This window comes from Populus nigra, chromosome 10 (genome assembly GCF_951802175.1).
Source record: "Populus nigra chromosome 10, ddPopNigr1.1, whole genome shotgun sequence".
In the NCBI taxonomy this organism is placed as follows: Eukaryota; Viridiplantae; Streptophyta; class Magnoliopsida; order Malpighiales; family Salicaceae; genus Populus; species Populus nigra.
In genome coordinates, this window is record NC_084861.1 from 13,252,417 (window position 1) to 13,270,404 (window position 17,988).

General features: G+C 35.9%; 4 protein-coding genes across 4 annotated transcripts; all 4 read left to right on the forward strand.

Moving 5' to 3' along the window:
* Positions 1 to 338: 338 nt before the first annotated feature.
* LOC133705663 (uncharacterized) lies at positions 339 to 3,562 on the forward strand. Its single transcript, XM_062130990.1, has 3 exons — positions 339 to 912; positions 1,774 to 1,990; positions 2,548 to 3,562. Exons 1-3 carry the CDS (start codon positions 700 to 702, stop codon positions 3,036 to 3,038), a joined length of 921 nt encoding a protein of 306 aa, XP_061986974.1. The 5' UTR covers positions 339 to 699; the 3' UTR covers positions 3,039 to 3,562.
* Positions 3,563 to 6,732: 3,170 nt separating this feature from the next.
* Positions 6,733 to 8,834, forward strand: LOC133704606 (glucan endo-1,3-beta-glucosidase-like). Its single transcript, XM_062129483.1, has 4 exons — positions 6,733 to 7,346; positions 7,512 to 8,093; positions 8,206 to 8,494; positions 8,664 to 8,834. The coding sequence occupies exons 1-4, from the start codon at positions 6,882 to 6,884 to the stop codon at positions 8,687 to 8,689; spliced, it is 1,362 nt and encodes a 453-aa protein (XP_061985467.1). The 5' UTR covers positions 6,733 to 6,881; the 3' UTR covers positions 8,690 to 8,834.
* Positions 8,835 to 9,533: 699 nt separating this feature from the next.
* LOC133705993 (glucan endo-1,3-beta-glucosidase-like) lies at positions 9,534 to 12,825 on the forward strand. The gene is made up of 4 exons (XM_062131485.1): positions 9,534 to 10,356; positions 10,824 to 11,405; positions 11,900 to 12,173; positions 12,418 to 12,825. The coding sequence occupies exons 1-4, from the start codon at positions 9,892 to 9,894 to the stop codon at positions 12,441 to 12,443; spliced, it is 1,347 nt and encodes a 448-aa protein (XP_061987469.1). The 5' UTR covers positions 9,534 to 9,891; the 3' UTR covers positions 12,444 to 12,825.
* Positions 12,826 to 16,529: 3,704 nt separating this feature from the next.
* On the forward strand, positions 16,530 to 17,491 carry LOC133704730 (uncharacterized). The gene has a single exon (XM_062129667.1). It carries the CDS (start codon positions 16,607 to 16,609, stop codon positions 17,279 to 17,281), a length of 675 nt encoding a protein of 224 aa, XP_061985651.1. The 5' UTR covers positions 16,530 to 16,606; the 3' UTR covers positions 17,282 to 17,491.
* Positions 17,492 to 17,988: the final 497 nt, after the last annotated feature.

Genomic DNA, 17,988 nt, shown 5'->3' on the forward strand with positions numbered 1-17,988 from the left:
GATTTTGTAGTCCTAACCTTATCCAAGTAATGTGCCAGCGCATTTTGGTGCATGAGGCTCTTCATTGAATCCCTTGAAAATAATAGAATAATAATAATAATTGAAGAAAATTATTCAATATTTCCTCCCTTTTATACCCAACTCCCCAACACAATGTCAACAGAACCGAACCAATAAATAATCACAATTCCAAACAACGACCAAAGCTCTGTAATTCCCATCCTTGTCCTTGAAATCAGAGGACTGACATGACCACGAAGGAAATTATTACTGTTATCCCAAGGTTGTTCCCGTAATTCCATCTCCATCCCTCTCTTTATATTTTTCCTACCATCTCTCTAGCTCCTACTCCCCAATTCCTCTTCCCTCCCCCCTCCCTCCCTTCTGGGTTTTAGCTGCACGCCAAAAAAGACGGGAAATATAAGATATAAAATATCCTTCCCTTCCCACGGCTCTACCTCCACCATCTTCCCAAACAACATAAAAAGGGCCACCGTGTTCTTCGTTTCTATGATCACAGCACAGTTTTGACTCCAGAAATGCGTCCTACTTGCATCGCGTTTCTGTATGCATAGAAACAAAATTGAAGTCTGTTTTACAGATTCCATGTTTCATTTACTATTTTTCATAATTTTTGTGATTGTGAAATAACAACAATAATATTCATAAAAAGGGGAGAAGTTGTGCTGTTCTGGATTGATGATGTGTGCGGCGACGGCAACAGGGGATTGGTGGGCGAGGGGGATTGGTGGGCAGATCGGGGGAGCTTTTAGCCACGAGAGCGAACATGATTTGGCTCTCATGGTTAGCGATTTTCTCGAGAACGGTTGTAGCTCCGGTGCCGATTCCTGGTGTAGCAGCGATAGCGATTCTGGTCTCTCTGATCTTCACCATCTCGCCGACAAGATTTCGGTAATTTTTATTCCCACGTTTTTCCAATGTTCTGCTTTCTCTCTCTAGAATTCCCTAGAATTATTCAACAACAACAACAACGCATAATTCTCTAGAACTCATCGAGTTTTACTACCGAAAGATTTTTTAATTCTGTACAGAAAGTGAAACTGAGCTGAATTCATAAAGAATCGAATTGAATTCTGCTAAGATTTTTTTTTCTTTTGCTTACAAGAAATGTTTTTTTTTTTTTTTAGTTTTCTTATTTTTTTGTTAATTTTGTTTGGTTATATTAAGAGGAAGAGAGAAGACATATAAAATTATGATAATATTATTGGTTTTGATTTTCTGTAAAAATGGATGAATTAATGTAAGTAATTTTATGGTATAATTTCACTAAAATTGAATTGATTTCTGTAATTCGTGGAGGAAGAGAAAATTTAGATTTGACAATTGCGGTTATTTGCCTCTCTTCTCGGATTGTTGCGAACTTCTAGTTTTGTGTTATAATTTCTATGATTGCTTGTCAAGTTAATCAAATTGTTAGAAATCTCAGATACTTCCCGGGAGATCGTAAACTGAAGTGCATGTAAAGACCAGCTCAGCTTATATTTTGTCTGTCTGAATCTCATCTGGTATACTGTCGTGGTTGTATTCTGGTGTCTGCAGTTTTGTTTAAATGGCAGTTCTTGTGTGGTTTCAAGATGTTTTGCTGACGTAGGTTCAAATGACGACTTCCTTGCGCATCTTGGAGTTGTCTTTAATATTGCAATGAGCAGTCTATCTATCGATCTGTGTTGATACATTTTAACTCTTGTCACTGTTTAGGCTTGCACAATTTGATCATAAAAATTTTTGCTGATTATTGTGCTACTATTGCAGTTTTACAAGCGCACAGTAGCTCAATATGAGAGTGACTTGTTGTTGATAGTTCATTCTCTTGTGCAATCGATCAAGGACACAGACCTTCATCGTATCAAGTCAGGTCCGTGTAATGCAAGCTGCATCAACTTTTCTTTGGTAAAATTGTTGAGGCTTTCGGGATATGATGCTGCTGTTTGTGTGTCCAAGTGGCAGGGTAGTGGCAAGGTGCCGGGAGGTATGCTATCTTGTTCTTAAGTTGCAGTTCTAAGATTTCTTTGAGAGACTATAGGTGTAGAAGGTTATGACTTGGCTAGATTTGCATCGAGGGAATTGCCCTCAACATTTGCTCTGTTTTCAAACCTCCATAATGCAATACAAATAAGAAATTTGGTGGCTTCTCTGTTTTTTTTTTCAGGAAATGTTAACTCTTATTTCTGGGAAGTCTTTGATTTGCATAAGCATTGGTGTTTAGCATCTATCGGATTATCTTGCAAGTTCGTTGGGGCTTGAGCCACCCTTCATAGGCAAACATTGTTTTCACTGGATAATCCCAACCTCAAGTTCTAATGTTCAACATGTGCCTCCTTAAATGATTTAATCTGGATTTTATGGACACGTTGTGATTTTTTGTATCTTGTGATAGTCCGTTTGGAGGGAGGACCTTGTTTATCTTATTTGGAAAATGCACCGCACCCTATTTTATCTTGTTTCATGCTGCTGCATTTGCTATTTTCTGAAGACTCAATTCTACTTGTACTATTTTTGAGAAATGTTCCTTATATTTAATGGCAGGGGATCATGAATATATTGATGTGGTCAACTGCATCAATGCTGGAAGCTCTGAGCGTGTGATCATTGATGTTGACTTCCGAAGCCACTTCGAAATAGCTAGAGCTGTTGACACTTATGATAGAATATTGAAGTCACTTCCAGCCATTTATGTAGGCTCCTTGACCAGGTTAAAACGGTATCTTCAAGTCATGGCCGAGGCAGCCAGATCTTCTCTCAAGCAAAATTCGATGCCTCTTCCACCTTGGAGGTCTCTGGCTTATTTGCAAGCGAAATGGTACTCACCATATCAGAGACAGTTTGATCCAGACAATCAAAATTTTAGTAGTGTCGATTCTTCATACCATAAGCAGTGTGGTCGACATTTAAAGAGACTGCAGTCCTCGCTGCAATTTGAAACAGAAGGAGAACGACTCATGAAGCCTATTAACGGTGATAATAACCGGGGGATGAAGTTTGAGAGGCGGAAACACTCCTTATTCAGGGCTCTTTGAAGTGTATAGAATTTTGTCTGATAATGCAAATTCCTTTCCTTCTCTGAGAGATTAATTATATTGCGGCCTTCTTTTTTTCTTTCTTTTTTATCGTTTGGCAAATAAGCTTGTACTGAAATGAAGAGCAGTTCCATTCAAGGGGGCACAAATTACAACAACACGCCATGTTACTGAAGACATCTTCTTATTCCCTTTTCATCTCAAACTCGGGGATCATAAATCTATTGTTTATTTTTCCTATGTTTGCATCAAGTGACAGTATCTGGTTTTCGGAGCTCCGTGGCGCTATACTCCTCATGGCAGCACCTCCGGCCAAATTACAAAGTACTTGCTTCACCAAGGTGCATAGTTCTATAGATTGCTGTTTTTCTTCTTCTTTCTGTCTTGATTCCACTCCTCGCCTACTATTTTTAATGGCCGAGGAATTATTATTCTTAGTCCCCAGTAATCGTGTTGAAAAACTAGAGTTACTTTTCTTGACAATACGGGCTACAAAATTAATAATTATTTGCTTTATTTGTCAAGTCTTCTACCACCCTTTCTTGTCTCATCGTTGTTTCACTGCTTTGCCCTAGGAAAAGGCATCCTAACATGATGAACTCTCACTTGTCAGGAAATACCATGTGAAATCAGAATCTATTAATTTTTCTTAAGAGTTGAACACATGTTTTCTCTTAGCACGTTTCCCATGTTCCATGCACATGACCATTCGAATTCAGTTGGCATTCGATTGAACTGGGACATTGTTGATCGTTAGTTCTTTGTTGATTTATTTGTTTAACTAATTTAGATTCCAAGTAGCTGGGTAGGTTGTAAGATTAAATATTTCGGGCTGTACTATATAGCTGCCAGTTGGTTCTATTTCAGATGTGCTTTTGCTGTCCCAGTAGACCATCCTTTCTGTATACACTTTGTGCCGTTTTTGCTCTGCTGTGAGGTGGTTCTACAATAGTTTTGGTGCCTGGTGAGCTCGCTGCTAGCATTCAATATATGGCCATGTATGTCACCGAGAGTAATTAGCTCATGATTTTAGCCAACTATAGGTCGGAGATAAATCGGACTGATTTGTTGTGTGGACACCCCGCAGGATAAGGGAGAATAGAAGCACAAACTAGGATAAACACAGCAGCGAAATATTTCAGAAGTTGATCCTTTTGCCCATCAAATAGAATTGTACAAGTTTGCGTAGTTTACTTGATCATTGCAGGTCAAGAACTATCAGCCATGCAAGGAGGACTTCCTGGCTGCGGTATTGATTGCCAGATGGGTCATGATAGAAACACCGTGCCCACACGTGAGATTTAAGCATATAGAGATTTCTCTGCGGTATTGAGAAGTTGAAGATCTGTTTCGAGTCTTCTGCAGCGGGTGGCCACACTCTTTTATTCTTCGGACACCGTTTAATAACATATATCATTCAACTAGATTTTTTATTAATTAACTTAAATGGAATTATTTTTTTATCAGATCCCAAATAGTTCATCTGACTCAGTTCTTTTTAAACACTTCATTTAAATCAATCGCATTCACACGTTGATATCTTGAAGGATGTCATTTCGTAATTCACGTGATCAGTTAAAAACCATTAATTGCTGTTTCAGAACATTTCTTTTTTCTTTTTTCTGTTTTTAAGGCTAAACAACTATTTATAGAGAGACTTGAACAGTTCTCACCTGTCCATACATCTGACGAGTTTCAAAAATTAAAATCTATTAATTTCTGTATTAAATTATTGCTATCATTTTCTCCTCAATTATTATCCAGGCAAAGGTCAAGACTTATTTGTAAGAAATATCACATGATGTAGCTTGTCAAGGAATCCCAGATGCAATTATACAACACCGTCATCGCGTGTAAAACACACAGACCCCCTCAAGACGTAATAAATCCATAGGAAAGATCATAAGCTAAGCTCAAGATTAAAAAAAAAGCAACGGAAAAATCGTTATGGTTAATTTTAATAATATGCAAACAATAACTTATATTTTTTAATTATAAAAATAGTCTAAAATTAGAAACAAAATAAACAGCACGAAGCATTTGATTAATATGTAGGTGGTAGGGTTGGGCACATTAATTATTATTTTTAATAGAGTGCAAACAAATTGATTCGAATTGTGAGTTTTAGTACAATTAAGCAAGAGTTAATTGCAAATAACTAAGTAAATTGGTACAGTGCAAAACTAAGCTATTTAAAAAATTTAGAGTAGTTTTGTTTTTTTGTTTAATAAATATTTTTTAAAATTCAATTTTTTTATAATTTTAAATTATTTTATATGTTAATATCAAAAATATTATTTTGATATATTTTGAAATAAAAATTATTTTAAAAAATAATATTTATTATGCCTCCCAATATTATTTTGCTTTTCAAAATAATTTTAAATTAAAATGTATTAAAATAATTTTTTATTTTTAATATTTACCTATTAAGATAATAAAAACAATAATTTTAGATTAAATTTTTTAAAAAAATATTAATAATATTTTTAATACAAAACAAATTAGGAACTACAAAAAGAAAATCCAGATGGATTTTGTTGTCGGGCCTCCTTAGATCCTGTAATAATTATGGATGCCATTGTTTTCTTTTTCCATTTATGGAATATCTTTATGCCTCGTTGTTATCGGGTTAATAAGCTCACAATTCCCACTACTTTAATTAAATTTACTGGTGTGGCCCTTTATCAATTATTTTTCTTTTTATGACTATTTATGTCCCACCACTTAACGAAGTCTTTGCTTCCAAGTTTAGTTGTTAGATGTTGAGCTGCCGTGACAAGTAAGACTCGTTTTTCATCACTTAACTAAGACTTTTTCTTTTTTTACAGTATGTTTGGGCGTGAGGTTGTTGTTGTTTTTTAAAATATATTTTATATTAAAATATATTAAAATGATATATTTTTTTATTTTTTAAAAATTATTTTTGAAATCAGTGTATCAAAACGATTTAAAAAATATAAAAAACTAATTTTTAACAAAAAAAATTAAATTTTTTAAAAATACAAGCACAATTACATCCCAAACACTAACTTAATCCAATGTTAAAATGATTTCATGAATTTGATGACAATTTGAATTAGGCTATAGACTACTGTTGATTGTTGCAATAATACTCACTTAACATGAATTTTATGACAATTTGAACCAACTTAATATTGGATCAGAAGAAGAAAAAAAGTGAAATGATTATATTAAATAAAAGGAATGTTTGAGCTTAATAACTCTATTATCATCATAGTAATAAACTCTACACTAACAAGTTTGAATATCATTATTTTAATTTTTTATAATTAGTTTAAAAATTAAACAAAAGATAATAATAAACCTGTGTATATTTTGTTTGAAATTGTTTTTATCTATAATATGTTATTGTTAAATAATAATATAAAATAATTTACAGAGCCTCGCACAAAAACTTAAGTTTTAGAATAAAATGTTTACTTGACAGACATTACTCAACAATTTCTTGATTTCTAGAAAGATGGTATTTTTATCTATGTCCAGTCCAGGACAATAATACGGAGTCTTAGAGGAAGACAGGATAATGTATCTGTATGTGTTTGGTAATGTCAAAAGTGCTATTTCAAAATGATTTCCGTCTAATGGTACTCGACGAGGGTCAAAAGAGTCAACTTTCGCTAGGTGGTTTGCTCTGGTCCCCAGCTGGTTTATCTACCCACAAAACAGAAATCACGGAGCCGGTTTCATCTCGATCTTTTAACAGCGCTTCCCATCTGTCCAGTCAATCTCTTATCTAATCTTCATAAATTCCACCATTGCACCTTCCATCCAAATCCAACAAAAAAAAAAATCAGGAAAAAGAACAATTGGTAGCTAGCTATGGTCGCAAAAACGAACCTTTCCCACCACCTCCTCCTCCTCCTCGTCTCCACCCTCCTCCACCTCTTCACTACCACATTTGCCATCGGTGTTAACTACGGGACCCTAGGCAACAACCTTCCCCCACCCTCCCAGGTTGCCAACTTTATCAAAACTCAAACGATCATTGACAGCATCAAAATCTTTGACACAAACCATGACATTCTCAATGCCTTTGCCAATACTGGCATTACTGTGACGGTCACGGTTGGCAATGGTGATATTCCTTCCCTTGCCAATTTAAACAGCGCCCGGGGATGGGTTGCTGCCAATATTGCACCGTTCCATCCACAGACAAGGATTAATAGGATTGTTGTTGGTAATGAAATTATGGCCACTGCTAATAAGCCTTGGATTTCTAATCTCGTGCCTGCCATGCGGACCATTCACAAGGCTCTTCTTCTTGCTGGAATCAGAAATGTTCAGGTATTACTATTCGTAATTACATTAGAAGATTTCCCCTTTTTTTAGGTTTCTTATGATAAAAATAGTGAATGATAATCCAAAGATCTGTAGTTTATTAGTACTCTTGAAATGTAATTAAGAATAATGGACCTTAACCTTCTTTTTTTTCCTCTCAATTTTTCACAGGTCACAACACCTCATTCTCTTGGCATACTCTCAATCTCCGAGCCACCAAGTGCGGGCCAGTTCAGGCGTGGCTTCGACCGAGCCATATTTGCACCCATGCTCCAATTTTTAAGGGAAACCAAATCACCCTTCATGGTTAACCCGTACCCTTATTTTGGCTACTCTCCAAAAATGGCAAACTATGCTCTTTTCAAGCGCAACAGAGGTGTGCATGATAGATACACTGGCATTACATACACTAACATGTATGATGCAATGTTGGATGCTACTTATTCAGCAATGAGAAAATTGGGCTATGGTGATGTGGGCATTGTAGTGGGCGAGACAGGTTGGCCCTCGGTTTGTGACCCTGGTCAACCAGCTTGTAGCATGGAGAATGCTGCTTGGTTCAATGGGAATTTGGTTAGACGTGCTAGACAAGGGAAAGGCACACCTTTGATGCCAAACCGGCGGTTTGAGACTTATATTTTCTCGTTGTTCAATGAGAATCTCAAACCCGGCCCGACCGCTGAAAGAAACTGGGGGCTGTTTAGGCCTGATTTTAGCCCAATTTACGATGCTGGCATTTTGCGCAATGGGCAGGTATGTTATGATCTGCAGAATTCATTTTTTCTTTTTACTAGAGGTGCTTGATTTGGTTTTCAATAATGTTCGAGCTTAAGTTTAAAATTCTATTATCCAATGCGTTATGTAGAGAGGCAGTGGTCGCGGTGGTGGAAGGCAGAGGCCCCGACCAACCCCAGGGAAGCAGTGGTGTGTGCCAAAACCTGGCGTTAGTGATCAAGCTTTGCAAGCAAACATAGACTATGCATGCAGCCAGGGTGTGGATTGCAAGCCTATTCAACCTGGTGGTGCCTGCTTTGATCCTAACAATGTGAGATCTCATGCTTCGTATGTGATGAACTTTTTTTACCAAACCCACGGTCGCCAAGCTTTCAATTGTGATTTCTCCAACACCGGTGTCCTAACTGCTGTCAACCCAGGTAAGTGAAATGTGTTTTACTCGATTCGTTAAGCTTAATTAATAGATTAAATATGCTGTTTTTTTATAGAATTGCAAGTTCGTATCTCGAGAAATATTAGTAGAATTGGTACTTCGATAAGAGGAAACAATTTTCGTTGTCTAATATTTGGTCTTGTGTTTGTGTACAGGTCACGGCACATGCAGATTCATCTGAGATCGAATGTCGAATGTCGAATGTCGAATGGCTCAGTATCTAACTAATTAATTAAAATTAGTGCTTCAATTAAGAAGTAATTTATGTACCTGTTTGTTGTAAGAACATAGATTTGAAATCTAATCGTACGACATTTCAGCTTAAAGCGTGTTTGGAAAAAAAAAAATTCAAATTTTTTGAAAACGCAGCCGCAGCCGCGTTCCCAAACGGTGCCTTAAAACACACTACTGTTCTTCTTGCAAGCCATGTTATTGCTGAGAGTGTTCCGCAGTTGGGCTTTCATTTGTGGTTATGTCACTTGCTGTTCAGCTTCTTTGGACAATTCCAGTTCAGAAACAAAAATATGAAAACTTCGGCTAAAAGAAATGAAAAAGAAAGAAGGTGGTGGTGGCCACTGGCCAGGGCCGCCAGGCCACCTACATTCATCTCCATAGGCTTAAAAGATAAAAAGAAAAGGCAAAAGATGTCTGACAGAATCAAATAAATTGATTGGCCGGAGCAAATTATCTTGATTCTTGATGTTATTATTAATTTTTTTTTTTTTTTGGGGGGGGGGGGGGGGGCGTGGGCTCCTTTACAAAACCGTGTACGCGTTACGCGTTCACGCCAATAAATATAAAGAAAGAGATAATCTTTCTCAATGGCAAGTCATGTTCCAAAACGAAGGCAGTCGATTCGACTGGTCATGTTCACACTGCAAAAGGACAATAAAAAAGAAAATCTGCCTCCATTTCAACTAATAGAACAGGGCCAACCGTGTTCAACCGCCACGTTTGACATCGACACAATCGAAGCATCATTTCATGACCAGCAGTTCACACATCCATGATACAAGTCTCCCATGATACCCTCCACTTCCCAAGGCATTTCTTTCGTGTGGATTTGCAACACGGCTTCTCCATAGCAATATCTTGCTTCACCACCATTCCCATGGGGACCCTTCGGCCTAAATTTACCTCTAAAAAGGAAATATCCAAATCAATATCTTCCATTCCAGAATTCCGCCTATTCATCGTAAAAAGTCAAAACATTTAACGCCAATTCCAGCTGGCTCTTCCTATATATTTCACCACTTCTCTTTGGATTAATTAACTGGTTCTGCATCGACTCTCTAAGTAGCTGTCCCGTTCTTTATTTATTTATAAATCCACAAAGTTTCCGACATCTCTTTCATATCTCAAAAAAAAGAGAGCCTTGATCACATGGCCACTATCACTACCACATCCATCACTACCGCCCTTCTCATCATCTCCACCCTCCTCCACTTTTCCACCACAGCCTTTGCGATCGGTGTCAATTATGGTACCCTAGCCAACAATCTTCCGTCACCATCTCAGGTGGCTAGCTTCCTCAAAACACAAACAACTATCGATAGCATCAAAATCTTTGACACCAATCCTGATATTCTTCGCGCTTTTGCCAATTCGAACATCACCGTGACTGTCACTGTAGGTAATGGTGATATTCCTGCTCTTGTAGATGTAAATGCCGCCAGCCAATGGGTTGCAAACAATATCAAGCCATATTATCCGCAAACAAGGATTAAACTCATCGCTGTTGGCAATGAAATCTTGTTTACTGGTAATAAAGAGTGGATTTCTCGTCTCGTTCCCTGCATGAAGTCCTTGCATCAGGCTCTTGTTCATGCTGGAATCAAAGATGTTCAGGTAGGATGATTTCTTCTTTCTATTGTCACATGAACGACTTTCATAAAAAAAAAAAAAGTCCATCTTCTTTTTGAAATGGTAATCGGTAATTTTTTCCTTTTTTTTCCCCTTCGAATAGATTTAGTTCATGATTTGTACTCAATATTTAAATGAATTGATCATTAAAATAATTTTAGAAAACTCAAGATACATATCGTTATATATAAGCTATAGCTTCAAGCTAGTACTATGCAAATCAAATAAGATTTAATTATCATTAAGTAAGAAAAAAATGTTCCTTTTATTGCCAATTTGTTTTTTGAAATATACCATGTTAAATAAATTTATACACATTGATTTTAAGTTCTTATTCAACAATTTCGTGTTGAATGCATCCTCATTTATTTTTAAATATCAATAAACATCTGGATTTGAACAACGACTTTGAAATTAGTTTTTAAGTATTGATTTTTCGTAAATTTACGCAGGTCTCAACTCCTCACACCCTTGGAATTTTGCACAATTCTGTGCAACCAAGCGCTGCCCGGATAAGGCCTGGCTATGACAGGGTCATATTTGCACCCATGCTCCAATTTCTACGTCAAACCAAATCCCCTCTCATGGTTAACCCGTATCCTTATTTTAGCTACTCTCCGAGCATGGAAAACTACATCCTCTTCAAGCCTAACCGCGGTGTCCACGACACCAACACCAACATTACCTACACGAACATGTTCGTTGCAATGATGGACGCGGTTTATTCGGCAATAAAAGCAATGGGTTATGGTGACTTGGACATTGTCGTCGCCGAGTCCGGTTGGCCCTCACTTGGAGACCCGAACCAGCCCATGTGTACCGTGGAGAATGCAGTCTCGTATAACAAGAACATGATTAAGGTTGTCACTTCAGGGAATGGGACTCCGTTAATGCCTAAACGACGGTTCCAGACATTTGTCTTTTCTTTGTTCAACGAGAATCTTAAACCCGGTTCAACAGCAGAGAGGAATTGGGGTTTGTTTAGGCCAGATTTTACCCCGGTTTATGATGCTGGGATCATGCGCAATGGACAGGTATGAAATATGTCAAACTTTTCGCTTTTTTTTTTAATGGATAATAGCAGGTAACACCTGATAAGTTAAGTGTATTCTTTTGGGATGAATATTGAAAAGGAAATTATTTGCATATGCAATTATGAATACATATTTCCGGCATTATGATAGTTTAATCTAAAACTTTCATATCATTTTCAACAAAATTCGAATTTTGGAGAGATCTAAATAATCTTCAACTTTTCTCCTTTTTCCTTCGATTTGTCTCTCTTTATTCTGATTCTTGTCTTGATTCAATTTCTGTCCTGGGACAACAAAGCAAAATTAATTAACATATTAAGCAGATCCTGTAATATTAACATTAAATTACTACTGTCAACAACCTGAGGTATTCAGTGTATCACATGCACATTCTAGCTAGCAGACAGATCCTCTCTAAAGTCCTTGCAGAAAGCCAAATTCTCGCTATATCATATTGTTGATTAATTTTCTTCTTTTTATTACTTGTTATGCAGTCCAATGGACCAACACCACCATCACCTACAAAAAGCAAGAAATGGTGCGTTCCAAAAGCGGACGCTACTGATAAAGCCTTACAAGCAAACATAGACTATGTGTGCAGCCAGGGTATGGATTGCAAACCTATTCAAGCTGGCGGTGTCTGTTTCAGTCCAAACAATGTCAGGTCCCATGCATCATATATCATGAACTCTTACTATCAATCCCATGGTCGCAATGATTTCAATTGTGATTTCTCTCAAACCGCTGTCCTCACCACCTCTGACCCAAGTAAGTCTATTAAATTATGAATTCTCTTTATTTTTTTTCTTTAACTGATAAATCCCGCTGATCAACTTCAAGTTAACTAGACCTAGAATCTAAAAGATGGTTGGGATTTCGTAAATTTAATCTGAAACTTCCCACCAACCTATATATAAATATATACGAAGTCATATTTGATTGAAGAGAAATTATTGTGAAATGAATTTTGTTTGTTAATATATTCTTTCTTATGCCTTCTCTTTGCACGCAGGTCACGGCACTTGTAAATACAATTGAGTAATAATTTGGGAGTGTAGCTGACCACTAGCAATGCAGGAAGGATCACTAACCAATAAAAAAGAAAAAAAACAGCGAAACATTTGGCATTTTATTTGCCTGTACCATCCATTCTTTATTGCTTTAAACATCTGCTATCTGTAAAAGGATTTAGCCCGTGGCAAGGGACGCTTCCATCTGCACAGCAGCCCTGAAAGTATAGTTATAAAGTCAAGGAATTACAGATGTAATTTTATTAGCTGTGCTTATACATTAATGTTTATGATGTCAGTGGTGCCCTCAAACATTATTGTTCACTCATTTTCATAAATAAAATCAAAGTTCTATGCTGTTGAGCACTTTTGTGGCCTTCAATAGCAGAGCTTCACCCTGTTTTTTCTCTCTTCCTCTTGTTTTGTTTCGTTTCGTTTCGTTACCATAAGAAATTTCCCTTCTTCTACGAGGATGATTGTGGAGGACTAGAGGCCCAGTCTGGAGAGCCACAGGCCACCGTCATCACGCGGCCCTTTTAACTAAGGCTGAAGCCTTCTCTAAACACACACCTGGGCTCTTGTAAGATGACATGGGCCTGAATGAACATCGGAGCTCTTTCCTCTGAGAGATGCCGACATTTCGTTTGCATATAGGTAGGTGGTGGCTGGTTTTTCAAGCGTGTAATAGAAAATTTCCTGAGAAAAACTTCATCAAAGCTTGTACTTGGAAGACACCGGTACTTAAAAGTTGAGTCTTGAGGATCAATCTCCAGATAATTGATTTACCAGTTGTTGGACTATCTACCTTGCATCCGTTGCAGTGTTAGTTGCATCATTAATTCTGATTTAAGCGTCTCCTAAGTTTACTGTAAATAGCATAAAAATCTGCAAGAGCAAGATTAGAAATCAAGTTCTCGAGAAAGGGAAACACGACACTAATCATGCAAAACTAACGTCCCATGAAAGAAACAACCAACCTGTTTTTGTCGCTCTGCTATAACCAGAACCAGGAACCTCCATTAACCCATTCCGTTTGTTCTAATTAATTATGTTTTTTTCTTCTAATCTGTATCGTAATTCATTGATGTTGATGCTTGATACAGTGGTTACCAATATCGATATAATTTCTTTGATTATTATGTCCTCCTCCGATTGTGACCACGTCCAAAATAAAAGGAAAGGCGAAAGCTGTTTTTTTGTTTTTGTTTTTGTTTTGTTTTTTTCCTGATCCCATCATTCTAACACATAATGATGGATCGAATTAGTATCTAAAATGATTATTCTCGATTGCCATTGTAGTGCTTGCCGCGGTTTAAAACAAGAAGTTAATTGATCCCCGACTTCAAATCTCACTATCAATTAAATATGTATGTAATCTTTGACAACGAGAACACTTTTATCTGCAACTTCACACACCATCTTATGAAACTCAGCTAATCTTGTTGGAATTTAGGGTTCGCCTACTTATCTTCGAACAGTACATGCAATTGATGCAACAGTTTTTGAAAACCTGGGTTCGAACAATTTATTTGGTGCGGTACTAATTAATTGATCCCCGTGACTTTGCAAATTGAAGTAATATTTGTTTTTGTTTTTGTATTTTAAAATATTTTTTGAAATTTTATTTATTTATTTTAAATTAATATTTTATTAATGTTTTTAGATCATTTTAATATGTTGATGTCAAAAATAATTTTTAAAAATAAAAAATATATATTATTTTGATATATTTCTAAATAAAAAAAATATTTTAAAAAATAATTATTATTACACTATCAATAATCAAATAAAGTTACATTTATGTTACATTTATGGTGGATAAATCACGTTTTTTTTTAAAAAAAAAAATGTTTTAGAATTTGTTCCTAATGGCAAGATTCATTTTATGACACAAAAGGATGACTTTGAATTCATACGCATGATATTTAAACTGTAGAAAAATGACTTGTTGATATGTAAAACATGACTCAAGCTGGTTTTTATTTTTTCTAATTATTTTAAATATTAACCTTATTAAATTTAATTAAATTTAATTGGTCAATGTTGACCTAATCAGATGAAAAAGTGAGACCAAAGCGAATCAATTCTAGAATTTTTTTTTGTTTAATTTTTTTCTAAAACAACAGTTTTTTTTATTAACTCAGTGATGCATGAGTAGCTGACCAACAATGTGGTAATTTTTTTCCCAAAACAACAGTATTTTTTTATTAACTCAGTGATGCATGAGTAGCTGACCAACAATGTGGTAACTGAGCTCTTAGCCAGACCTGACAACCATGATTGAAACCCTGGCAGCATCTTTTGGTTAGGCCCATGGGGTGGTGGCCCTTACTGCAAGAGTTATTGCTTTTAGCTGGTCTTCTCTCAGCACCTCTAGTCTGGACCGGAATCTCTTTCCCGTGAAATGATTAAAGGCGACGGTGCCTTTGGAAGGAAACAACTTTAACGGGAAGACTTATAATGAGATGTCAAGAATGAGGTAAACTCTCTCTCTCTCAAACACAAAGACAAAAGGCAACCATTTCTTATATATATATATATATATATATATATATATATATATATATATCTGAACAACTTCCACCAAACTATTGTTAATGGGTCCAGTTACAGCCTCTGGTTGATCTAACCATTGTTGTCGTTGCTGTGAACTGGATGGAGTTCTGTTGAGTGTAATTTCAACAACAGGAGTGTCTGTAAGCTTGTCTTTTAGTGCATTCAAATAGCCACACATTGCCTAACGTTAGTCCAGTATTCCAAGTATATTAAAATACGCGTAAGTAGATAGAATTATAGCTAGAGAGTCAAACGGAAGGAATTAAGCAAGTGGGTGTAATTATGATTCCAGGAACATGTTATCTTTTTTATTGGGTTCATTTCCAGTAAGGGGTTGCCGAAGTGTGGTCCTAAGCCCTCTGTTAGTGAGCTTTTGAACCCAATTTGGAAAAAATTATCACCTCTAACCCTAGATCTTCTGGTGGCACATGTTGTGCTCTCATGAAATCAGTAGAAGTGCTGGGTCTGGCAAATGGGTGCTTGTGGTGGATGTTATTGAGCAATGTTACAGTCTAAAAAGCTGTGAAAATCTCCACTAGCAGATCGTGACAGCAAAATGTTATTAATATACCTGCTCTGCTATTTAATTATGCGTACATTACCTGTCCATTCCTTGCATTTATTTGTGCTGCCATGGGAGGCATCATGTAAATAAAGGCGCGCAAATAAGCAAAAAAGTCCAGAGAAAAAAAAAAAGCCAGTGATTCAATCTATTTTTCATAAAAATTTTATTTTTTTTGTTTTAAATTAATTTTTTTTTGTTTTAAATTAATTTTTTGTACTAATATAAAAAATAAAAAAATATTATTTATATATATTTATATATAAAAAATACTTTAAAAATAATATCTACCCCCATTTACACCTAAAATGAAAGCATCATGATCGGAATAATGTGATGAAGATAAAGGGCATTTGACACCCTTTTTTTTTTTTTTATGGATCAGACTGAATAACCCTTTGTAATGACACACTCAAATATTAAAATATAATAACACGCAATAATAGGATAATCAAACTTATGTGATTCATCTAAAATAAACCTAATTAATCTTTAATGGAGGAGTGACATACATAGCAGACATTGATAATGATAGCATAAAACAGGAGTTGATTTTAAAATTAATCCTTATTGTTTTGCAAAATGATTTAAATAATTCCTCTAGCCTTAAAAATAATTAATTGGACCTTGTATTTTTAAATCTATTTATAACCTGATCCTCTTGACCTGTTCTATTTTATTTTTCAATTTTTCTTTTGTGTTTTAAAATTAAAGAAAGGAATAAAACAAATGGGAGAGCGAAAATGATTACAAAAGAGGATATTTTAAAAAAATATTAAATTAAATATGGTCAATACCAGTTAAATGATTAATTATTTATTTTTAAAATTAAATAAATTATTTAATTCATTTTACAAAACCAGAGAAAGTAATTTATAATTTATTCCAAATAGATATGGTCTCCTTTAGGTACAGGGGTACCCTCATCTTGACTGTCGTAATCTCTTAAATAAAACATAAAACCCAGACGGAGAAAACAATTATACTATATAACATAACTTAAAAAAGTTTTAGATTGGTTGGCCATCACATACAACAAAAGCACCCACCTCCTCCGAAAAATCACACCCCCCATGGAAGACAAAGAGAAGAAGAAACACCATAAGAAGCAGAAACACCAACACCCAAATGATCAAACCACCAAACCATCATCAGATTTTTCTTTCAAACCTAGCTCAGAAGTGAAGGGTCTTCGTTTTGGAGGCCAGTTCATTGTAAAATCTTTCACAATCCGGCGAGCAAGGCCACTCGAGCTTCTAAAAGTCCTCTCGTATCCAACAACAAATAAGAACAGCGACAACAATAAGACCCCTTTCCCTTCAACAACAGCTTTTCTGCCTACAAACTTCACCATCTTAGCACACCATGCTTGGCATACCTTAACACTTGGTCTTGGTACCAAGAAATCCAAAGTACTGTTATTTGTCTTCGAATCCGAGTCCATGAAGTTGGCTGTTGACAGAATATGGCCGCCAGAGATACCACTCGGAGAAGTCAACAAGAAACTTATCAGAGGCCTGAATGGTTGTGAAATGGCAAGATTTAAGTTCAGAAAAGGATGCATTACTTTTTATGTCTATGCAGTGAGGCGTGTAGGAAACATGGGATTCTCTTGTGCAGATGATTTAAAGATTATATTACAGTCCGTGGTTGCACTCAATGATTTCTTGGATCACACTGCTATGCTTGCCATGCCTCACCAAAGAAGCATCAACTATGCATCACCCCAGGTCGCCATGGCTCACTAGGCATGCTTATTTTTGCCCTTCTTTTTCTCGTTTTAGGCCCTTTCTTTTGTTGATTTTAGTACTTATTATCCTTAATGACGAGGGAATTGGTTTATTTGTGGGGGATCTTGCTTATGTTTATTTTTATTTTTCCTTTTCTTCTAATTAACAAAAGGACTTTATTTTAGTCTAATAAATAAATAAATAAATCGGAGTTTATTTGGTGCTGAATTCAATGTCTTCCATTTGCAAGTTTATTCACCAGTTTCACATGCAGTGGCGCAGTTAACTGGCAATTCCGAAAGGGAGGTAGCGACATTACAAATGGGAGTAATGCTGTTATATTCTTGTGATCTTATCTTGAAGGAATATTTGTGTACAAAATCATTATTTATTCATTTCCTTCTACCATTTCTGTTGTCTTTCATAAATTTATGGTAACAATATAGTCAAGAAAATTATTGTCGAAGAATATTCTTTGCAGGCAATAGTGCTGCAGTGTTCTAGTTTTTTCTTGAGTGCTTCTTTGCAAGTGTTTGGTGATAAACATTAGTGACAATTACAAGAAAACTGTGAGTAAATAAATAAAAACAACAACCAACTTCTTACCAACATAACAAAAGAATGATCAATGTTACGTTCATCTTTTAATTATCTTCTTGATCCTTTCACATCTTTTCTCAGGGGAAATTTTTATTTGTCCCACAGAAACTGCACTGAGCCATAGA